General features: G+C 40.1%; 1 protein-coding gene across 3 annotated transcripts in view; it reads right to left on the reverse strand.

Annotated features, from left to right (window-relative positions):
* The window catches only part of E2F7 (E2F transcription factor 7), a 38315-nt gene that overhangs the window by 3526 nt on the left and 9523 nt on the right, over window positions 1–25266 (reverse strand). The window contains exons 4-12 of one of the 3 annotated variants that reach the window (XM_033116127.1): window positions 22209–22374; window positions 17831–18112; window positions 16281–16439; window positions 14699–14833; window positions 7618–7764; window positions 7018–7084; window positions 4350–4836; window positions 2988–3243; window positions 925–1346 (exon numbers count right to left, since the gene is read on the reverse strand). In XM_033116127.1, coding sequence (XP_032972018.1) covers window positions 925–1346; window positions 2988–3243; window positions 4350–4836; window positions 7018–7084; window positions 7618–7764; window positions 14699–14833; window positions 16281–16439; window positions 17831–18112; window positions 22209–22374 — 2121 coding nt within the window. Of the gene's footprint in view, window positions 1–924; window positions 1347–2987; window positions 3244–4349; window positions 4837–7017; window positions 7085–7617; window positions 7804–14698; window positions 14834–16280; window positions 16440–17830; window positions 18113–22208; window positions 22375–25266 lie in introns of all 3 variants that reach the window. The other 2 variants (XM_033116126.1, XM_033116128.1) reach the window with 2 other exon arrangements.

A 25266-nucleotide genomic window follows, 5' to 3' on the forward strand; every position in this document is an offset into this window, starting at 1 on the left:
AGCATGCTAGAAATAGTGTATGTATGCTATTCACTCTTTTTGTTTACTTGCTAACATTTATCCCCTTAATGTGCTCTAAAAGAGCAGAGACCGTTAGTGTTATATCCTTACTGCCTAGATCAGTGCTTGGTACATAACTGGTGATCAAGCAATATGTTATGTTGTAATCACTTTTGTTTTAAAACTAGCATGTTTATTTCAATGTCTAGTAAACTTCTGAGCCTCTGAGTAACTTGTCTAAAATATTTTTGGCCGCAGTACAACTCTTTCTTTTTCTTTGGGAGAGAAAGTAATCACTCTGAACAATGCCTAATGCATGACAGGAATTCAACAGATACTTATTGACTGAAGTACAAACGGAGTTTGGGTGGGGGGAAACACAGTACTGATTAATTTATATTGATTATATATATTTATATATGGACACTTGTATATACTTTGAGTGTGTGTGTGTGTGTGTATCCATTGCCTCCTAAACATTGTATTTTAAGAAATGACAGATGCTAAAAATCTTTGCATCAGTTTTAAGACTTCTGTTTCCCTTGATTGTTTCTATAGCTGTACAATTAAAATTCAGGTGGTCTCCTTTCTTGACTTAATGAAATGAAAGCTTGGAGAACATGAATATTCAGCATTCATCAAACGTTCCCTGAACTATGCCTAAACTACATCCCTTTGATTTTAAGAAATGGGATGACAACTAAAAAATATTGTCGTTCAGCATAGGATCTCCTGCCTTAAGTCTCCATACTTTATCAAATGAGCAGATACTTCTAGGTCTGTACTGGAAGTTGGGTAGAAGCTGACCTAGAGTCTCTGTCCTACACTTATCTGACTAAATTCGAAGCTAATTAAATGCAGGCATCCCTGTTACAGAGTGATGAGCTTTCTTGTGCCAACCTGAAATGAAACTTCAGGGCTCACCTGTTGTACTTTTACCACAGAGACTGGAGGTCCTCCATAAATGGGCGATTCCGGCTGGCTGACATTGTGTGATCTTGACATCACCGGACTCAGGTGAAGTGAGCATGGACCCTGAAGCTGAGGGTCTGTGGAAGGGAGTGTCGACGATTTTGGATTAACCATGGCTGCAGGGCTGATGAGAAGATGAGCCATTGATCCGAAGCCAGGCAAGCCAAAATTCACTGGTCCTGTGTTTGGGAGAGTGCCAGGAGCAGAGGAAACTGGCCCAGCCATTGTGGGAGAGTAGAGAATAGGAAATGGGCCCAGTGCTGACGATGGTAAGACCATGCAAGGAACGCTGAGGGATGGCAGCTGACCTGAAGGTGGCCCCACTGCATGGGGAGTCTGACTGCCAGATAAGAGCACATTGAAACCATTTAATCCTGAAACAGAAGCAGAACAAGGCGAAAATCAACATAACATGAAGATACCATTCAAGTTCACGTGCCTCATGGCCCTTTCAAATGGGAGTCCACAAAAAATTAACCCCCCTGACCAGCTCAACCCCTTTCTGTGCTCTCCCAGCCCCACATCACTTCTTGACAGCAATGGCTACGAATGAAACCCCAGGTTTCCCTGTGTGAGAATTTGGTGGATGCCCATGTTTCCTGAGAGGGTTTTTAAATGTGAGTTTCATTGAACCCAGATTGAGGAGGAAAGTGAACTTGGCTGGGAAAAATTGAATCTCTATTTTCATGCACTTCTAGCTGAAATTTCTATTTCCCTCCGTTAAGATCACAGGCAACAAATCACAATGGTATTAGAATTAGGTTGGTGCAAATGTAATTGTGGTTTAAAAGGTTAAAAATAATTGCAAAAACCGCCATTACTTTTGCACCAACCTAACAGTACCTTGACTTTGTCTCAAGTAAAAAGCAGATATATTCATAGACTATTAACAGCTATGGCAGATTTCTTCATAGACAGTTAAGTTCATCACAACTTTGAAATTATGAGTATTGGACTTGCTGTCACGTTTTTATTATTATAATTAAAAAATTTTTTTTCTAATTGCATTTCAATATAATTGGCTTCCTTTATAATCCTATGTTCTGTGCATTTGGAAACATACCTAGGAGGAATCCATGGGCTGTACCACAGATGGCAAAGGGTTCATGGTCCAGAAAAGGCTAAAACCCCTGTGCTGGGCTGTCATTTGTATTCAGCAGGGGGTGGCTTTGTGTTTTGTTCATCAATGTATCCACAATACTGAGTATCATACTTAGGTTATACACTCAAGAAATATTCGCTAAAGGAACAAAGAATGTTTTCTAAATGAGTGAATGATAACCAATACCTCGCTAACCTGGGAAGCGAACAAGGAATTGAGGCAAATCAATTTTAAGTCTCTTTGCGTCAAGAGCTTCATGTACAGCGTGCATATACAGCATGCACATCTTAACAATGAGGTATTTATTATATTTCAGCTTTGTTTCAAAATACTCAGAGCATTTATTGAGTCTTACTAAGTGTCAGGCACTATTATTCTAAGTGCTTTAGATGTATTATCTTATTAAATTGAATTCAATTTTCATAGCACCCTCCATCCCCCAAGAAGCAGGTGCTATTATTATTGCTGTTTTACAAATGAGATGAATACTCGTCTCAAGTACATACAGATAATACGTGGTTTTAATGTCCAGCCCTGGCAAAATCAGCACATAGTGGCCAATTGGTTCATATTGTGAGACCGAAACCGATGCCAGACCAAGAATTATAAAAATAGGATCATCTTTTGAATTTGGTGGGCTTTTCTAGCAAACAAAGTTTAAGGCATTTAAAAAAATAAACCACCTGCCTAATTATTTTCCCATTATCCTTGAGGTTGGAGAAAGTGAAAGCAGCCTCTCCCTTCATTTCATCGATGGGGTAAACAAGAGGGCTAGTAGTAAAATGACTCGGAGGCTTGTAGACCGCAGCTCATCAACGAACCGCTTTGGTCAGGTGCCGCGGACAAAGATTTCAAAATCCAACTGATGGTCTGACTACCCCAAGGGACTCCGAGGCATGATGTCATCCCTTACCAGTCGGTGACTGCACATAAAGATACTGCAACAAAGACGGCTGTTTGGTGCCTTCGTTGTCTTTGGAAGGCTTTTCAACCTCTGTACTTCTTGAAGGATTTCCCCACTCAGAAGAAACAAAGCCATTTGCTGTAGTCTTCCCTGAACATTCCTTTGCAGCACACAGTTGGCCATTCAAGTGTATGTCTTCGAGGGGCACAGATCCCCTGTTATTCAGGGTCTTGGGAGAGGCAATGTCTGTGGAATCTGACGGTTTCTAAGCACAACCAAACCAGGAACCAGAAAAGCAAGTCAAAAATCCCAGTAGCAAATCTTAATAACAGCTTTCTCAAAATAGCTAACATAAACAAAAAGATCAAATATCGCTGTGCACCACACTGATTTGTGTATGCCAGTTGTTTCAGTCATATTTATAGGAATGTCTGAAAAGAAATGCCATATCTCAAGCATAGAAATGATGGAGATTTTAATAATGGAAAACCGGCCAGGGTGTTTAGATTGTGGAATAAATTTCTGAGCTGCTAACACAGAAAGGGTGTCGACACCGCAGTCTTTTAGGGGCCTGTTAAGAATTGTGGGGGAGCCCAAAGCCATCTTGGTTATCTAAAGCATATACCAGCCAGTCTTTTACTTCTGTTCTGCAACCCAGACGATCTACAAAATTAGGAAAATTCACTCCGCCAAGAGAAAGGAATAGGGGAGAAAGGATCTTAATGGACTGATTTCCACAAAGTGTGCCGAGCTGACCCACTACAAACTGCTGTAATGACAGGGCTTCTGCTTTCTGAGAGTTTCGCTAGTCACATCTCATTAACCTCTGAATGGCTACTACGCGGGAGACGTGCACAGTTCATATTTTTGCTCTTTTCATTTTGTGGCTGACGAAACGGGATCTCTGAGCAGAGGTGAGACCTGACCATGCACAGCCACTGAACGCCAAATAGCACCCACAGTCTGACTCTGGAAGTCAGTTGCATCCTATATTAAGATGATGATTTCAGTGATCTCAACTTGTTTAAAAAAAGAAAAGATAGCAAAAAGACGGGGAGGAAACATACAAACATGTTACAAGGGATTGCCTCTATGTGGTGGCTTAACGGACAGGATTTTTTCCTTTACACATTTTAGCATTTTATACAATGTGTGACTTTTATAAAAATAACTTCTCTTACAGTATTACTTTATGGCAAGATTTTTTTTCTTTTTCTTTTTGGAGAGCTAGTCCAGGGCTTAATTATACATGCGACACATGAAATACCTCATATTCCAGACTCAGTAACTTATCACTATCTGTGTGTCCTTATGAGGAAGCAGCTCTGGGTTAACGGGATGTCATTAAACATGCTGCCCAAACTCCCTTACCTTGGGCATGACTAGGGACAGAGGGCCATCTTCGTAGTCCCTACTTTGTCTTTTAGTGGCTGGCTCCTCCTCCCCCTGAGGTTTTCTCTCTTCACTGAGGCGCTTCTGAACTGAGGGTGTGGACGACTGCTCTGCTGCTGCTGAGACGTCTGAGCTTCTGCTGTCCTTCTCTGACCCTGGGGACGGTCCCTCGGGCAGGCTCCCACACAGCATGAACAGCGAGGTGGAGGGCACGTACAATAAGGGCTGGCTGGCCAGTGGGGCTGGCTTCAGACTCTCCACGTCGGGGGCTGCAAGTGAGACACCTCCTTGTCCATTCAGACCACTGTGTATGGAGAGGGTCTGCAAGTCTGTTTGTGGCATAGAGAATGCTTGGTGGGCTAACGGATTAACACAATATTCTGAGTCAGAGCGGATGGGGAAAGGAGCAGCGGGGTCCAGGCTGCTTGACGGAGGCATCACACTGTTACTCTCAAAGCCTTTCTCCCTGTAATAAAAAGAAATGTAATGGGTACTCTCCAGTTACCACATTCTACCAATTCTTGGCTCTCTGCCTTCCCGAAAAGAGAGATATACTAAAGCAGGAGTGAGATGATACTGCTCAGGCTGGTATTAAAACGTACTTCCTGGGACCGTATTAGCTAACCTATCCCAGAGACAGATGACCGGGTATAACCGAGATAGACAGGGATGGGTGGGGTAGCTGATGTCGGAGGAGCTCTTGGAAGATCAGGTGACAGCTAATATTGGCTCTCTCCTGCCTCTTCCACAGCTCAGTTATCAGTTACCCGGCACGTACCCCTTACCAGGCACATAGATGCTATAATGATAGCATTCTATTATCATAATTTTACATAATTATTATAATATTGATAGCTATCCTCATTTCCCCCAGTTGACTAGGGAGGAAAACTGAAGCTCGGAGGCTAAGCAACCGACTGGACGTCACCCAGCTGGGCCTTAGACTCAGTCCCTGGGAGGGATGCTGGGTGCATAAGAGACTGCACCAGACTTTGATTTAAGGGACACATTTAGTTTGTCTCAAATCCACTGTGAGACACGTGAAGTGCGTTTGAGTGTGGAAATAATCTTATGTTCAAAATTATTATTTCCTGGCAGTCTTGTGCCATTTCACTCAGTATTATTATAGAATTTTTAGGCAGCACACATTCAAAATCAAGGCCCACCAACATGGACATTATAAACAATGTCTGGACCTTTCATACAGAAAAATTTCCAAATATTAAAACATGTTTATCTATTTAGTATATTTTAGGAAACAGATGAGGAAAACCCTTTGAAGATGCCCTTGAGAACTAGTAAACGGCACAGGGATTTCTCACAACCTTTCTGATGGAATCGCTGAGACCTAGGTATATTGCCTACAATCTCACTATCCACTGTGCTATGGGAATAAAATGGAGTGTGCCGGGCTGCAGAGACGAGTAAATGTCTGCAACCCTAGGCCCCTCTGAATGGGTCATCACTACTTCTTAGTGCTGTGGCATTCAGTGTCCACACTGAGTATATTACCTGAGTATATTACCTAGTGAATCCTACCGCTAGCTATCCACTTCTTCAGTCTCCTCATCTTCACCAATAACATCATCTTCGCCTGAGACCGAGGTGTTTTTGTGATGCCTTTCGCCTTCAGTAGGTCTTGCTGACTCACTGTCTTACACTGATTTCCATCGCAAGCTGTCCCTGCTCAGGCCTGTACCACAGCAGACCAAGCCTGCAAATGCTCTGCTCTGTGGTCTGCTCTACTTCCAATCCCATATGCTTAAAGCAACCAGAATGGTCTTCTCCAGTGAATCTACAATAGTTCTTTAACATCTGTTTCATAAATCCAAACTTTTCTACCAGGCTTTCAAAGCTTTTGGCCAACTTGACCTACTTACCTCCAACACCCTTAGCTCTTCTTACGAAGAATATTTCCTTTTACTATTCTATTGGACAAGTCGTTACAGCTAATCAGCTTATTATCCCCCTACGCCCTGACCCTGCCTCAGAATCTCAGCTTATTATCCCCCTACGCCCTGACCCTGCCTCAGAATCTATTTCTTCTCATGTCTGTCATTAAAAAGCTTTCTTGTTTCCTCTTTTGCATACCCTCTGCCTCCTCTGATATGTCATTTCCTTCATGACCCAAAATATGAGTCAGATGGCCTGGGTTTGAATCCTAGCTCTGTCACTATTAGCATTGTGACCTTGGGCAAGTTACTTTACCTTTCTGGGTCTCAGTTTCCTCTCTGTAAAATGAGGATAACAGTACGGACCTCAAAAGATTATTGCTATAATTAGATAAGTTAATATACAGAAAACTTTTGGAACAGTACCCAGTAGTTCATAGTAGATGAAAGATTCATGGGACTAAGATGTATCATTTCTTAGTATCACATTAGCAGTGATTTGTCTTTTTTCAATGTATTTGTTTTTTTGTTTTTTCCCTTTAAGATTTCATAGCTTAGGGGATAAATTTTTCATATTTTTGTGTCCCTGATGCTACATACTGCACAGTGTTGGGCAAAAAGGGAAAACTTACAAAATTCTGACATCCGAGCAAGAAAGCTAAAATTTACCTTTTGATGGGTGGCATTTCAACTTAGTCAAAATTAACACTCGGAAATAAAAAAGAATACACCCAAAAATTTTAAAGAGTACTTACTGTGAATTGTCTTCTATTTTCTGTTGGTAAATAGCTGCCAGACTTCCGAATTCTAAGGAGAAGCCACCTGATCCGGAAAAGAAAAATAAAGGTCTAACAAATACAGCAAGAGACTTCCACACACCAATTATATACAGCAGGATTCATTATTTACAGCTCAAGGATTATAAGACAATCACAAATCTCTTCTGGTCTTTATTCATGGAGAGACACTAGCTGTTTGGTCTTTATTCATGGACAGACACTAGACTGTTTCCAGACGCTAGCTGTTAATGGTGAATTCAGGTCTCATCAAGAATTAGCAAGAACAAAACAATATAAGAGTTGCTTTGTAAGTTGGATGAAATTTTGAGATGTATCAAACAGGCCAACCGTGGGAAGCTAATTGATCTTCAAGGCTGACTAGGAGCAATTTCAGGCATGGGGCCAAGTTCACACCATGTGAAGTCACCAACTCTTACCCCTAACAATTGGTTCGCTTCAGTGAAAAAACAAGCATGGCCTAGAGAATCGGTGCATATACAGTGCCAGTACCTGGGTAGGGCTATAATTACATGGGGATTGACGGATTCCACGGGCTAAGTGAAGGCAGATAGATACCTCGTTCTTCTCTGGAGGGGCTGCTGGGTTCTGAGTCCACTTTCCTCTGAATCCTCTCAGAAGCCTGAACTCTGTTGAAAGAACCGTGTCGAGCCAGCTTCTCTATTGCACAGACTTGAATCTGGTCACGTGTTTCTCTTTTAAATTCTGGTAAGACAGATGCAGAAACATCCACTAGTTCTTCATCTAAACAAATGAGAGATTTGGTAGTGTTGTTATATACAGCTATAATTCAGGATAACGTTAGCCTTTTTAAGATACGGCTTTGAGAGCCTATAGTTATAATGAAGCTACCCTATAAATTAAAAACTAAGACAAAGGAATTTTATGACCCTTGTCTCAAACCCCAATTTCTTTCCATGTACTAATTTTTTTTCTTTTAAGAGTTAGTGGATGACTATAAAGTGAGACTGAATCCACATATATTCTAAAATTATCTATACTGCAACAAAAGTAGAGCAAGATGTTCTTTAACCCAAATTAGATTGGACCTGACATTTTAGATATTTGCTTTGGGCAGAGAGTATCAAAGGAAAACCCAACCATGCTCATCCCATGCATATTTTGAGATTTTAACATTAATTGAGATCAGTGTCTGATGCCACAGCTCGATGGCAGTGAGTATAAGAATTTCTGTTCTCTATTACGCTTTATTATTTCTTTCTTATGCAGCAGGAGGCTCAGTTACTAAATGACCAAAGGAATAAGGTCAGCAGAAACCTCATGGTTGAAATGCTGCAGAACAGTGAAGAGAATAAAAGGCTGGGTCTTGGACCCATTTTGTGTTTAAAGGAGGCTTTGTGAAGTCAGGAAGAACTTTCTACATAGAACCAGGCCTATAATTCTATATAGAACTAGTCCCTGTTGCTCATATAGTTATTGCTGCCCTGTTTATCTGTGCTATTTTTTTCCAAGCTCAAAGCATGCATTTTAATAAGACTGATTTGATAAATGGAAAGACCCAGCTATACTTACATTCTCTAAAACACACAAAAATTGAAAAAGGAAATCAGCTTTATGGTTTTGCTATTTCTTATAACAAAAATCCCAATACATGTTCTTTTTAGAAAATCAGAAATTACAGAATCAAAAGAAAAAAATGGGTCAAGACGTAAGGATCATAGTTCCCCTCTTTCCTGAAACAAAACACTAGGCAAAATATGTAAGACATTGGCTCTGAAGACCCTGAACACCAGGACATGAAGGACAGTGACCCTTAGTGACAGGAATCAAGGGAGGGGAGCTCTGATTACCCCAGCTAACTGCCTGGGAAATGTTTCCAGGTTGGGGTGCAGAGAGTGGGACCTACACTGAACCTGGAAGTCTCCCCAAGTTGTGGATGGAGCTGGGAGGCTGGAAAAGCCAAAGCAGCTAGAGTCTGTAGGAAAAAATACTGGAGAGGAGAGCCATACAGAAAGAGAATGCTGGAGACCTATAGAGGGTGCCCTTTGAGTATCCAGTACAGTACTCACATATGTGAGAAAAATACCTAATGCCAGGGAGAAAAATCACTCAAAGGGAGCAGAAGGAATAGTGTCAGCTGCTCATACGGGGCTGGGAATAGTGCTTGTTGCCAATAGCCAGAGTGGAAAAAAATATCATAATTCATAGGTCATTGGTTAGAATATTAAAAAGGGTGTTGTCTCAGTAGTGGGGACAATGTCCTAAGCGGAAATGTTGACAGGGTCCTGCCTACTAAAGCGTAAAAGCAAGACCTGAAAGGATTGTTGTTTCTAAGTAACTTCATGGCATCCCAGAACAAAGCTCAAGAACATTTTTAGGACTATAGAAATATCTACAATTCTCAGTGTCTGGTATATAATTAAAAATTAGTAGGCACAAAGAAGCAGGAAAATGGTAGTGTTGGTAGTGTTGTTATGTAACACTACCCATGGTGAAGAGAAAAATCAATTGAAATGGACTCAAAGGTGACACAGATAATAATACAATTACTAGACATGCACATTAAAACAATTATTGTAATTGTATTCCAAGAATTCAAGAAATTGGTGGAAAGACTGAGCATATTAAGTTGAGACATTGAAAACATAAAGGCCCAGGACAAAGTCCTAGTGATAAAAATGACAATGTTGGAGATGAAAATAACAGTGAATAGGATTAATGGAAGATTAGATGTTGCAGGAAAAAACAGTGAACTTGAAGAGACAGTAATAGAAACCATCCAAAATGAATCACAAAGGGAAAAGAGACTGAAAAAAATGAATAAAACATCAGTGAACTGTAGGACAACTTCAAGCACTGAAAGGGAAAAAAACACCTTCAACCTAGAATCCTTTACCCAGTGAAAATCTTTCAGAAACAAAGGCGATATAAAGACATTTTTAGACATACAACAGCTGGAAAAATTCATCATTGGCAGACCTGCATTACAAGAAATGTCCATCAAGCCAAGAAAAATGAGACCAGATGGAAACTTGCATCTACAAAAAGGAATGATAAACACCAGAAGTTGTAACTACATGGATACATATCATTTTTCCCCCCTACTAAAATCTGTTTAGAAGACAATCAACTGTTTAAAGCAAAAATAGCAACAATGCATTATGGGTTTTATAACATATAGAGCAGTACAATGCTTGGCAACAATAACACAAAGGCCAGGCAGGCAGAAATGAAAAGTACACTACTGTAAGGTTCATATACAATATAAGTAGTATATCATTTGAAGGTAGCCTATGGTGAGCTGAAGATGCATATTATAACCCTAAAGCAGCCATTAAAATAAAACAAAGAATTATAGCTAATAAGCCAATAAAGGAGGTAAAGTGGAAGCATAAAAAATAATAAATCTAAAGGAAGGGAGAAAAAGAGTAAAACAAAAACAAAAATGAGTAGATAGGACAAATAGAAAACAAATAGCAAGTTAATAGACCAAAATCCAAATGTATCAATAATCACACTAAATGCAAATGGTCTAAACAACCCAAATAAAAAAGGATAAATTGTCAGTTAGATTAGAAAACCCTCAACTCTACACTGCCTACTAGGAACTCACTTTAAATGTAGGTACTAATAGTTTAAAAGTAAAAGGATGAACAATAAACACTATGCTAACTAATCAAAAGAAAGCAGAAGTGACTATATTACTATTAGAAAAAGTAGACTTCTAAGCAAAGAGTATCAGCAGGCATAAAGAGGGGTCATTTCATAATGATAAAAGGGTCAATTCATCAAAAAGACATAGTGATTGATCCTAAACATTTATGAACCTAAAGATAGCTTTGAATAAATGAAACAAAACTTGATAGAATAGCAAGAATAGACAAATCTGCAATTATAATCAGATCTCAGCATTCCTGTCAATTGATAGAACAAGTAAACATGAAATCAATAAGGATATAAAATTAGGTAACACTTCAGCCAACTTGACCTAGTTGTCATTTATAGATCATTCCATGCAACAAAGCAGAATATACATTCTTTTTAAGTGCACATGGAATATTATTAACATAGACCATATCTATACCATAAAACAAGCCTCAGTGAATTTAAAAAGGATTCAAGTTATACAAAGTATGTTCTCTGCCCACATGGAGTGAAATTCGGTATTAATAAGGAAAAAAATATCTGGAAAATCCCAGACTATTTGCAAACTATATAACACATCTAAATAACTTATGGATCAAAGAAGAAATCAAAAGGGGAATTGCAAAGCATATTGAATTGCAAGACAATGGAAACACACATTAAAATTTGTGGTATAGAGATAAAGAAGTATTAGAGGGAAATTTATAGCACAAAATACCTATTACAAAAGAAAAAAAAAGGTCTCAAAATTAATGACCTCCACCTTAAGAAACTAGAAAAACAGCAAATGGAACTCAAAGTAGAAGAAAAGAATAAAGAGAGAACTTGAATAGTCTTATAGCTATTAAAGAAATTGAATCTGTTGTCAAAAACCTTCTCACATAGCAAACTGTAGGCCCACATGGCTTCACTGGTGAATTCTACCACATAAAGACATGTACGTGAATATGCATTGCAGCTTTACTTGTAGTAGCCAAAAAATGAAAATAACCCAAATGTCCATCAACAAGTGCATGAATAAAGAATGATATATCCATACAATGGAATACTCCTTGGCAATAAAAAGGAATAAACTATTGATACATGTAACAACATGATTAATCATAAAATAATTATGCTGAGTGAAAGAAGCCTGGTAAAAAGAGTACACACAGTATAGTTGATTCTTGTTATTTGTGATAATTATGTTTTATTAGGTCATCATGAACACTGAATTAGCAAATACTGAACCGTTGCTCCTAGGGGAAATACAGGGTTAGGTTCCTGTGAGCCTCTGGGTCACACTTTTGTCAACGGATCCACCATACATAACACTGTTTTATGTGTTTCTGTTTAAAGACACCTTGTTTAATATATGTTGTTGATCCCTTAGCACTGAACTCATAGCCAACAGCACTAGAACTCATACATGAATGAAGCTCCTCTAACACATGTAATTGCTCTGTAAGGCACATCACAGCCTTCTTACCCTTAGAAATGCAAGGCCGCACTTCAGTACAGCACTTGGAAACCATTTAAACAGCGAAATCACCAAGACAAAGCACACAAATGTGAAAATATGGCACTAAAAAGACCACGAAAAGGCCACTTGTTTATACTGTGAGAGCGGAAACAAGAAAGTAGAGTGTTGCCTTGGGTGACCTCAGCTGGGATAACATGCACCGGCAACTCAAAATTTTCACCATTCTTTGCATATCCCTGAATGACGGAGAAAAAAGCTGCGAGTATTGATTTTGGAGTTACAAATCCTGTTTAGTTAGTAGGTAAATTCGCACATACGGAATCTGTGAATAATAAGCATTGACTGTATGTGACTTGTTTATACAAGTCTTTAGAAAAGACAAACAAATCTAGAGTGAAGGAAAACAGATCAGTGGTTGTCCCAGGGATGGAGGTGGGCGCAGGAAGGAAGGAACTATGAAGGGACCAGAGGAGACGCTGGAGGGTAAAGGGTCATTAACTTTGGTGACTATTTCACAGGTGCATACAATGCAACAACGCATCAGATTGTAACTTCAACCACTTGCGATTTATTGTAGGTCATCGTACGTCAATCAAGCTGTCAAAAGGAAGAAAAGGCCATGATGGCGGGGAGAAGAGTAAAGAGACATCTCTGAAGTTTACTTGTGAGGAATTGCTCATCAAGGAATGAAGAACGATTTAAGGAAGCAAAGGTAACTTGACATTCCAAAATTGACTGCTGGGTTGGTGATGATGGTGCTGTCGGTAGGAACTGGGCAGTAACAGAAAGACGATCAGCTTTCTGAACGATAGACAGAGGAAGCTCATATTGAGGTTTCAAGCCCTTTTTCCTCATGAGATCGGAGCTCTCCCGCTTGCTTTCCCACCGGTTTGCGCAGATACATGAACTGCTCAATTTCTCAACACCAGCTCATCTTCCCGGCTATCTTATTTTCTGCAATGACACCAGCACCTTGGAGTCCCTCCTCTCTAAATCTCTCCATCTAAAGACTCCTTGTCACTTCAGTCTATTACATTTAGTGCAGATTTCTTGGTTGAACTTTAGGGACCCTGCAAAACGTCCCTTTTCTCATTATTCTCTGTCCTATGCCCTCCACTTAAATCAGGGTGGCTGATCTCTCCGGTACCAACTAGATTTGTTCCTCAGTATCAGTTTCTTCAACGAAAATGCTCTCTATCCTTCCAAAACCTAACGGTCCATCAGAACTTAACCCATATCTTCTCTGATTTCCTACAGAGCCAGTACCACCACGTGTAGTGCTTAATTGTTCTCTAATTTTCAAATGTGTGCTAATTATACATCTAACAGAAGCTCATTGACCAACTAAAGTGAGCAAGGCACTGACGTAGGTACTATCGGTAATCACAGATGAGTAAAAACCTCTTCTGCCCTCAAATAGGTATAGCAGGGACAGTGGCATCATATTAACATCAACAAGTACAACAGCACAATACTAAATTGCACTAGTGTAAATGAGACATGCCTTGCTCTGGGTGACCATGGAAAACTCCAAGGAGGAGTTGACATTTGAGCCAGATCTTGAGGGTTGAGTAGATACTTTCATGTCAAACAGAGAAGAGGGCTTCACAGGTGAAAGTATTAAGAGACGTCAAAGAGGAGTAGAAAATGGAAGTTGTATATTTCCTGTATGCAGGGACTGTGTAAAATGTGTCTTTTAATCTCTCGTGGCATTCAGTACAGTCGTCGTGCAGTCCACATTCAGTAAGTACTTGCTGGGTTGAATTAGTTATACTAGATTTTAAGTGGTTTCATCTAGATCCTAAGTGAATAATGTGTTACAATGAGGTAGAGAGCTATATCCTTTATAAGCCGAGGTTAAGTGGCGGGAATTTATGCCACTAACACCAAAATTGGAAGGGTAATTTAAAAATAACTTTAATGGATTTTTTCCAGGCAGCCTAGTTATATGTAAAGTAGCTGGTACAGTAGGATCCAGTCCCCAATTGCTCAGATATTATCTCAGAACTAAGTAGAAGATAACACCCTCTTTGGCTCTAGTTTAGTAAAATTATGACATTTCTAACCTTTTAAATAAATTACAAAAAAGGTGTTCATTACATCCATTCTATATTTAGAAGCCATCGTACCACATAAGAGTTTTGTGCTAGTAATTGGTAAATTTTTACATTATCTGGAATTTTAAAGAAAAACAGTATTTTGTTCTGCTAATATAGGCATAACCAGAGTTCATTCATAAGAAATGTCATTTTTGATCCTCAGCCCCAAACTTCCAGGAAAACCTTCTGAACAAAATTAAACAATACTAAAGAGCTGTCATTTAATAGTTACAGAAACTCCCACATTATACGCTCTCAGTATTTCCCTTCCTACTGTGTGTGAGCCGCCCAGCATATACCATTTGTAGAATGACGCTCACTGTTCCAAGAGTGTCATCACCGGTCTAATTTTTGAATGTGACTTGGGCAATGAAAAAATGAAGATCAGTCTCACTCCGCAGTAGATGTATAATTTGGAAAAGGAATTGGGGGATTATAAATGAAATAGATCCCTAACAAGTCCACGCCTTACCACTGGAGCTGAAGTCCACAGGCCCGATCCATTTGAAGGCTGGTTTACGGCCTCGCTCTTCTGTTACGTGCACCTTCTCAATCAGAGCCAAGCTGGTCAGAACATTGGCTATATCATAGAGGCGTCGTACCTTTGCTTGAAGATATAAAACACGATTATGGTCATGCCGCCTGTGACACTGTCACATTTCAGTTTAGGCGACGGGTCACTTTTCTTGGCCACCATATACACCTCAAGGGGAAAGCAGTGGGGTGGGATGCCACGACCAATGGCGCTGTCACAAAATCACCCAGGATTTACGTATCTGAAGATGCATACTAAAGGAAGGTCAGTGTGTCTTTCCATTTCCACAACTTCACACCTTTTACAAGCCGGCAGTGCTGCCACTGCAAAGACACCCGAGGGAGAGAAACGGGCTATAATTAAAGGCTGAGTAACTGTGATTCTGACATATGACATGTCAAAAGCTGGCCCCAAGTTTCTCCCAGCAGGAGGTTGTGGCACCAGCTCCTGCAAGCCCTGGGCTGTAAAAATGACCGAGATTCCCCAGAGCTTCCTATAAGGCCGCACTCCTGGGCACACAGGGTGGTCAGGGCTCAAGGTTAGGAGGTGCAACCATGCTGAAGACTGGCAGTTCTGCACCTGAAATCCTGGCCGTCTGGCCACCCCGTGTGGGAGGAGTGTGGAATGAGCAATCCCTGAGTCTTAAGAGGTTTGGGAAGACATTTGAAAACGCATGTGCTAGAGGAGGGATTCAGCAGGGGTGGCAACACATTCAATAGGCAGGGCTATACCCACAAAGGAATTTCTATTTAAGAAATCGATTTCCAAGTAGGAAACCCAGTAGACCTCAGGGCTAAGATCAAGCAAAGGAGCTTTGCTTATCATCCAGAAAAAAAATCAAGCATTCACCCCAGATGTAATTTTCTTCCCAATCCTAATAAAGCTGGATTTCATCTAGTCATTTCTCCAACAAGATGGCTATAATTCCAGCTGGAAACAATAACAAAAAAAGCTACAGAATGTTGAGCTCATGACTTCCCAGGGCTTGAAAGGGCTACCAGCAGCTGACAACATTTGGCTCAGGACCCGTGTTTGACAGAAAAGGAAGATACACTGAGTATGAAACTCGGAGATACTCTCCTGGTCCAGCAGCCATGTCCCAGCACCCTTACCTTACCCTGGTCCTTCCTCTGCTTCTTACCTGTACACAACTTTCATCTCCACCCATCAGAAGAGTATGCAGGGGGTGAGGAAAAAAGGGGAAATAAAACTCAGATATGCCGTCTTGGATGCCGTGATACTAAAGAGAAATGCAAAATATCTTACATTCTCCCTGACCTGCATTTGTGGGATAGCATTCTGCTTCCACTGTCCCCTCTAAGTGCCAAGAAAAAGGCATCTGACAGAACTTTAAAGAGAATTCTAGTGTGTGACTAATTCACCTCTCACAGCATCAAAAAACTTTATGAGTACACTTCTCCAAAACACGATTAATTATTTTCATCTCAGAGGCAGAAAATATCAAATGTATGAAATCCCACCCTTTTTGTGCTAGGTGACTTTAGGGGAAGGTGCTTACTTTTAAATTTACTGTGGTCCGGTGTATCTTGGCTTTCTTCTATCAGTATTTTGGCAGCCACATCAAGAGTAACAATCTTGGTTTTAGAGACAAGGAACAGCATGACGAATTTCTGGCTCATGATTCTGAGAGACTTGTCTTTTCTACTGTTTGCAGATGCTACAAAGGGAACAAAACAAAAGCACCAAAACAGATAATTTACCACAATAAAGACTATACTCATAGTTGCCTGAACTATCTAACTCTACTAGCAGTAGATGGAAAGATGACTCGTTACAGACAGAAGCCTTTTCGGACACGTGTCATAAAAGATGGCTTATAAAGAAAGCAGAGGGATTTTCTTGCGGCTCATTAAGTTACGGTAGGCATAAACTCTGAAATGTGTATGTTAAATCACTCTTAATGCTTTATACTCATACTTCACGGAATGGAATCTGTAAGATACTTTTTCCTAAAGCAACTTTTTGACGGGATTGATGCAGAAGAACAGGACAGAGTAGAGATCCGGGACTGTTTTCAGCTCTCCCCTCAAAGGCAGGGACTCCATTTTTATTTCTCTGTGCACACAATACAGGCATACCTCCTATTACTGGGCTTCACTTTATTGTGTTTCACAGATGTTGCGTTTTTTACAAATTGAAGGCAAGACCCTCCACCAGCAAAAAGATTACGACTCGCTTTATTGTGACACTCACTTTATTGTAGTGGTCGGGAACCAAACCACAATATCTCTGAGGTTTGTGCCTAGACTATACCCTGAATATAGTCGGTGCCCACCTCTTCCATTTCTTTTCGGAAATAGGTTAAGCAATGAACTATCCCTAAATAGGAGACACTGAAGAAATGTGTGTTGCTGTGGATGGCAGGCAAACCATCCCTGACAGATGGCTGTCTCTTCTGGTTAGTAAGATAAGAACTGGCTCATGGGGTGGAATTAAAACGCGTGAGGCAGTCAATCCAATGAAAACCAGGCCTACTTTTCAATGCCTTTATCATCTTAGCAACAGGGAGTAAGGTGAGAACGAGGAAGATCAATGGTTAAACCAGGAAGAGGATAAATGTGAGTCGGGAGGGGAAGAACAAGGTAGGTATAAGTTTCAAAGAAATTCTGCATTGAATGAAAGCAGGGGTTGTCTATCTCATCAACATTTTCTGAGAATGGGGTTCTTTTCTAAGTAATCTCCTCCAATATATAATTTAGAAAATTGAATTCCTTGTAACGGTAACTTCTTTCTAAGTACGTTTTCCTTAAAGGCTCACAAATAGAAATCAGCACGGGGCTGTCAATCTGAAATGGAGGCTGTTAGCGCTCCATGGTCTAAACACACCAAATACCAAGTGAACTGCCACCAGAAAAGACAGGCTTCCAGTGAGGTCGAGTGGGCAGCCCCGTTGGGGCGCCATCTGTCTCCCTTTCTTCAGGAGAGAGAATAAGAGGACACCTCCCTCCAGGGTTGTCAATCTGGCACTTCCCGTCTTAGCAGTGAATCTCTTCAGAAGAGACCATCACTCTCTCTATGCTATTGAAGATGTGGTTACAGTGGACTCACAAGAGGGATAGTCGAGCTCAGAGAAATCCAGTAACTGGGGATCTGGATAGCCATCTTTTTTACGGTCTCCAAATTTGTAATCCACCAGGTCTAACTCTCTCTGTTGGAGGTGTGCCATTTGCTCTTCATATTTCTGCTTCTCTCCAAGTCTCTGGAGGGTCCTCAGGGTTTTTGGCAGGCTATGCCGTCCGTGCCAGCCATACTGATTTTTGGCCACCCGGCTGACCAGATGCAGCGATTCCAGCACATTTACAATGTCATAGATGCGTCTCCTTTCAACGCCTGTTTGAAAAACAGTAGCCAACCATCATCATGCAGAAAAACATTTTTTGAGTCTAAATCTGTTGAGGACCTGGGCCATGTCTGTGAACTACTGTGCATGAGGCCCAGTGTAATGCCCAGCACATGTGGATGCTCCACAAATTCACTGTGCACGGATGCAAACAACAGAAATAAATTTCCTCTCCTTTTCTTGGGATCTAAGCCTCAGTAAGATCTAGGATAAAACATCCACCTCGAGATGGATGACAGCTGTATCTGTAACACACAGTAGTATGTCTTTTCTTTAGACCTGTCAGGCAAACATTTCGGCATGTTAAAATGGGTGGCATTGAGCTACACAAGTCCCAGGATGTTTAACGGACACTTGATGAATGCCAAATGGTTGATTTTGACTTGTAGACCTAATGCGTCCAATAATCGATACCTTTTTAGACAATACTCTCCTTTCCTTAGAGTTCAAATGATGTAGTGTGAAAGAATTATCTTGTTAACCCTCTTAATGGTCCAGTAAGGAAGACAGTAAATATTTTGTTTCTTATTTTACACTGGAAACTCAGGATTCAAGAGCTTGGGCACCCTCCTCAAGTTGCTGGAGGAAGCTATAGCCAGGGCAGGAACAAAATGAGTACCCTTTTGCTTTTCACGGCTATTGACAATTCTCCCTGTGCTCTCATTCACAGTATCCTGCAAATAGCCCAACGGTGAAGCACAGAGACTTCATGTACAATACAGAAGGACCATCAGGTTCACCAATTCCCTACCCTCTTTCCTAATATTCCCCCAAAGAGCTAGGATTATTAGCTATTGAATTTACTAAAAATATTTACGGTGGTTAAGCGTGGGAACTTTGGGGTCAGACGGACTGGATTTATATCCCTGCGCTGTCCCTTACCCACCAGCTGATCCTGGGAAGTTACTTGGCCTGTCTGTGCCTCGATAGTTATCTCATAAGATGATGAGGATGAAATACGACCATAAACGTAAAGGGTCTCCAGTAGATGTTATTTTACCTACTGTTTGTATATTATTTTGCAAATATGTCCTGCATGGCACAGGGGTTACCTAAGATCCATGCTAGTATAAAAGGTCACTGTAGAAATAGCTTTTAAAAATCTCTCGTTTGTGACTCATCCTATTATGCAGCAGGCTGTTAGGCTTTTGGAACCCAGGGACCCTTTTCTAAGTATCCATAACAGAAACCTCCAGGCAACTCCCAGAAAACTAGCGCAGCTACCAAGATGCCCTCTTTCTGTTCACTTGCCAGGAGCTGTTATATAATCTGGGCAGACTCAGTGAATATAGCTTTTAGCCCTTCAAAGATTTAACAGGATAAATAGACCAAATTACAACGAGAACTCCGGAGATGAGAGGACATCCTATCACACGCATGAAGAGGCATTTCACAGTCAATCAGAACATTCCAGCTCATGACCCTGCAAGGCTCTTCACCCTCAGAAGCTCCGGCTTTAGAGACAGATTCCTGCTGGAAGGTGCTGGCAGGGGCCTTCAGCAGCCCCTTGTCTAGCTCCGCCTGGTTCCTTATTCCAGTCTGTTTTCATATCTTAGCATATCTTGTTTAGAGTGTAACATTCTATAAACCTTCCCATTAGAAATGTCATGTGAATGCAACTGAGACACCCCAGGGCCAGCCATATGCCTGGCTATTTGGTTATTTTGTATTAGATACAAGCTGTTAAGTTTCCATCTAGTGGCTAGACATCCCAAGAAGGGAAACTAAAGGAAGACTCTGGCCACTTGGAGAGCTGACTATGCGCAACAGGTGTTTAGGAGGGAGGTTGGCCAAAGCCAGTGTGCAGCTGCTTGCCTACATAATCACTCCCTTTTTCAGCCTGGACTGAGTTTATCTGTGTACTTGGCTGGGTACTAAAAAGTTCCATTTTATGGGTCTCAACACGTGCAGGTTACTCTGGGCCTTGCTCTGTCAGGAAGGTTTTCCCCGGTACTCAGCCTTCATTTTCTTTTGTATCAAGGCACTCCTGTTAATCCTATTCATAGCATTCGTTATTCCCTCAAGGATTTACCAATTGTTACCATGCTTCCCTTAGTTCCCCTGGAGCTTATCAAGAACATCTCCCAGCCCAGTAAAATAGTTTCTTAGGCTGTGCTTTTTTCCATTTAATAAGTCACTCCCAGATCTCTAACGTCTTGCCTGTAACATCCATGTCAAATCTATCTGGGACCAGAATCTGGGAAACAGTACTACTTGAGTGCTCAGCACATCCTTGGTTAAAATATGGTTCTTAGAGCTTGTGACCTGAGATGTAGCAAGCAGTTTATAGTTTCAACCCGAAGAGATGGTCACCAGTGAAATAAAGTCCAGGAAGGGACCTCATTTTTCAACCTCACATGAAGACAGATGGCAAGTTCATTTGGTAAATGATTACAATCTGTTGCAAAAATCTCTGGAGTTTTGCTCCAGTCAGTTATGACATGGGGATCTGCAGAACGATCTGTGGCCCATAAAAAAGTAGGAGTCCACTTCCCTGTCCTTCCTGGGACCTGTAGCATGGCCTTCCAACGTTTAATCTTTTGTCTTTTGCCCTGACATCAGTGCAAGGTCCCTGATGGAAGTTGGGTGTATAGAGGAAGCTGGCTTCATGAATCCCAATGAGAAGGACACTGTATGATTTATTGTTTTACCCTCATCCTCTATAAGAATAGTTTCCAGGACGGTGTACCTCAACTGGGTTTACACCAAGCCTCTATCCATCTGGGTCGCTTTCCCCTTCTTGTTTCATTGCCACTGATGCAAATACTGTATTATTTGACTCTGGGTTTCAAAGTGGCTCCCACAGCAAAGCACTCTACTTCCTCTTCGTAATTGTAGAGACTGACATTTCAGCTTAGGGAAGGGGGATACAACCAGTAAGAGCTGAGTAAAACTGTTCCGTGTGACAATATAAGTTACCCATGCCAAGCCCTCACCGAGGCATGCTATTGATGTTATCCCAGCTTTGCTAAGTTTCCGCAAGGCACGTGCGATAGTCCCTGTGTTGTAGATGAGAAAAGGTGAATTAACTTTTTAAAGTTCCCACAGACTGTAAATCGGAGAGCTGGGCTTCACATCCAGCCCTATCTGACCCCAAAGCCCAGCCCTTGGTCTTCCCATCACAACCAATGCCTCCTCATTATCTCAGTTTCCAGCAAATAAAATCTTTTTAGTCATCAGTTTGAATAACTCAGACTGACCATCATGTACTGGGGCATCTTTCTCTGGGCTATCAGAAGAAACAGAACTTAAACAAACTAAAAATATAATGTCATAAAGCCTACCTAGCTGATTTCTTTGGGACTTTTTTCTTTTCTCTCTTTCTTTTTGCCTGTACGTAAAAAACCTCCTTATTTTTTAAGGAGATACCTCACACCTTTAATTCTTTGTGATTTCTGCTTCTTGAATGCTTGTCAACACCATGTTCATCCTGAAACCAATTGCAGTCCATGTCCACTAGGGGTCTCTGTTCTGAAGCTGCTGTATCCACATTTATAGAACGGACGCCATTATAACGTGCACATTATACACACCCACGCCATGTGAACTCATGTATTCCTCTTTGTTATACGATTTGGCTGTTTGAGTTATGTCCAGATGTGCTTCTAGTTTGGCAGACTTGCTGTGACTATCACAGCATTGGGCTTCAGACATAACGCTCTTGCTCTTAAATCTTGCTTTACAGTAGAAATAACACCAGTTCTGAACCTTTAGAAGCATTATTAAAAATAAACAGAGTAGGGTATTTCTAAATATATTTTTTTTTGAGTCTGTCTGAAATAAGATGAAATGAAAATGTGAGATATTACTTTGTAATGTGAGTCTTCTGTAAAAATATTTTTGAAGGTTACGGAAACCAAATTTTTGTTTGACGCTCAGGCCTAACAGCCTCCCTGGAATCCTATGCATAACAATGAGCAACTTGATAATGGCAGAAGGAAGCTTTACTTGCTCCTCTGTCCTTGCTCCCTTGGAAGGCGCACTCTAGTTAATAAAAGAAGCTATCCGAAGCCTAAAGCCTGCCCGAGGAAATCAGTTTCCCACTATAACTGGAGACAGGCTTCCATGTAACCTCATGATACATACCAAGACTGACAGCAACTTCATCTAGGGAGATGGTAGTTTTCTCAGTTGACAAGGGATAACTTGGATAGCGAGCTAGAAACTTCTGGCACAGGAGTCCTAAACTTTTCTGTTTTCTGCTTGGCCTTCGCTTTTGAAATACGTCCATAGCAGTGTCCCCAACATCAAGCTACGGAGGGTAGACAAAAGGGAGGGGGGAGATGTCATCGTTAATATCCTAATGGAGAAATTGCAATGGCCAGAATTGGCAAGTTGGGGGAACATCCTAATCCATCCTTACAGATGCTAGTTAAAATACATTTCCTAGTTGAATTTTCTTAACATTTTACCTATTGCTTTCTCTGGACTTATTTTTTTCTCCTTTGCAATTTGAGGCTGAGTCTACTGGTTAAAAGCTTAAAAAAATGAACAACACAGTCATTTATAGGTTGCTACTCTCTTGCTAAGAACGTGCTCGTTGGACAGTAAAGATCAGCATCACCAGGAGCTTGGCAGAGACATAAAATCAGGCCTCCTCTCAGACCTGATCTATTAGAATCTGTCTTTTTATAAGATCCTGGGTGATTTCTATTAACATGAAATTTGAGATGCACTGGCCACTGTGTCATCAAACTTATTTTTTTACAGTTGACCAAGGGTTGACAGAACTGAATAAGGGGAGCACAATCTTATTCTTCCTTATTTTTTCTTATTGTAAGTACACTAAACTGGTGGCCTGTGTCATCAACCCACATCTCAGTTCCAATCCTGAGACAGTAAAAGGTTTTTCAATGAACATATTCAAGGAGAAAAGTGATCTATTATCGCAATAGCCTCAGAAAAAGCATTTACTAAACTGAACACCCATTCATGATTTTAAAAAATGCCCTTAGAAAACTAGGAATGAATAACTTCTCTAATAAAGTGTATCCATAAAAACCCAACTGCAAACATCTGTCTTAATGGGAAAGAAAACCTTGGAAGCATTCTCTTAAAATCACGAAAAAAATGATAAGGACGCTCCTCTTCTACAACATGCTGGAGATCCTAGCCAGTGCACGAGGACAAGAAAAAGAAACCAAGGTACAGAAATCGGAAAACAGCAAATAAGCAAAACTTTCACTCTGCAGAAGACATGATTGTTTACATAAAAAACTCAAAAGAATCGCAGACAAATTATTAAAAATAGTAAGAGAATTTAGCAAGGTAAGACAAGACTCTGTGTTTTGAAAAGTCAGCTGCATTGCTCTACAATAATAACAGAAAATGAATTGAAAAGATATGATTTATAATAACAATAAGAATAATAAAGTTTTTAGGAACAAGTCTAGCAAATATTTGCATAAAATATTAAAATTTACATCTTTAAGAAATAGACTTAAAACTTAAGAGAAATATACTTACAATCTTCATGGATGGGAAGACTCAGTATAAAGAGGTTACTTCTCTAATTAATTTACACGCAATGCAATTACAGTTAAAATCCAATCTAAAGTGCATATGGAAGAAAAAAGGGCAAAGAATAGTCCACACACTCTGAAGGCAAATAAATTCACATTCTTGTTTTATCTGATATGAAGGCTTATTACAATGTGGTGTTGGTATGCGGATGGACAAACTGACTAATGGAACAGAAAAGAGCCCAGTAAACGATGGACACACAAATGAAACGTTGACATATGACAGAGTGGCATTGCCAATTCTGGGGAAGAGGAAGGACTGAATAAGTGATACAGGGACAATTGATTATAAGAAGCAACATAAAGGGAAAAGATGGACACCAAATTGAAATGTAACACGTATAACTGATAAAGGTTTGGTTTTATAAATATACAATAAACCCTACAAATCAATAAAAATCAGCAAAGAACATGAACAGGTATTTCACAGAAGAGGAAAAAGCACAGTGGGCAGTAAAGATGTAGAAAGAAACTTAACCTTATTAGTAACCAAAGAAAAAGCAAATGAATACCACAATAATATGTAATTATACACCCATAGATTGGCAGAAAGGAGTAAATTTGAGAATTTCAAGTGTCAGAGAGGATGTGGATTAATATGTGTTTGCGCATTACTCGCAGAAGCAAGCAGCACTTGGGAAAACAATTTGGAGTTATCTTGTGAGTATTTGAATATCCAATAATCTAGCAATTCCACTACTAGGTGTATACCCTAGGACAGTAGTTCTCAATTTTTTTGGTCATAGGATTCCTTTATATTCTTAAAAATTACTAAGGAATACCTTTTTAAAAAATTGTTTTTTTATTACCTTTTGATAGACAATTTGGTCATATAAAATACACTAATCACATATCGTATGTAATGTTTTTGATACCCATGAATCAACCTCCTATACCCCAAACCAGTATGCTATTAAATTACATTTGTCTACCCCACAGAGTAACCTCTCTCCTGAATTTGTACTTATCATTTCCTTACCATTTTAAAATTACTCTATCACATATGTGTGTATTCCTACATAGTATATTGATTAGATTTGTTTTGTTTGGGTTTTAGTTTTCTGGGACTTGCTTTTTTCTATCAACATACAGCAGGTCCGTGAATAATGTCAATTAGTTCAAAAACCCTTTTTTTATAATGTTGATGAGGTGCTGTAAGAATTTAACTCTTGTTTATATCAATTAGCCTATAGTAAAATCAGTTTTGTTAGAACCTATCAACAAGGTTAAGTGAGGACTTACTGTACATAATTAAGATTCATTCATGTTGTTGCATGCAGCTATAGTTCTCTCATATTCATTGCTGAATGATAATCCATTGCATGAATATACCACAATTTATCCATTTTCCTGCTTGTAACCACTTGGGTTGTTGCCAGTTTGAGCTAATAGGAACTATACAGCTATGATATTCTTGTTAAGATATTATGTCTCCTGGTGTATATAAACAGGAGTTTCTCTAGGGCAGTGGTTCTCAAAGTGTGATCTGATTTGTATTCAGTTACATGAAAGAATCTGTTAGTTTTACCCCTGCAACAAAGATTCAGTTCATTTTGTTAATTTCAAGTTGTAATTTGGGACATCTTTTTCTCTTCTCTCTTCCCAATTTATTCATTTTGGTA

This window comes from Rhinolophus ferrumequinum, chromosome 10, assembly GCF_004115265.2.
Source record: "Rhinolophus ferrumequinum isolate MPI-CBG mRhiFer1 chromosome 10, mRhiFer1_v1.p, whole genome shotgun sequence".
NCBI classification, from domain to species: Eukaryota; Metazoa; Chordata; class Mammalia; order Chiroptera; family Rhinolophidae; genus Rhinolophus; species Rhinolophus ferrumequinum.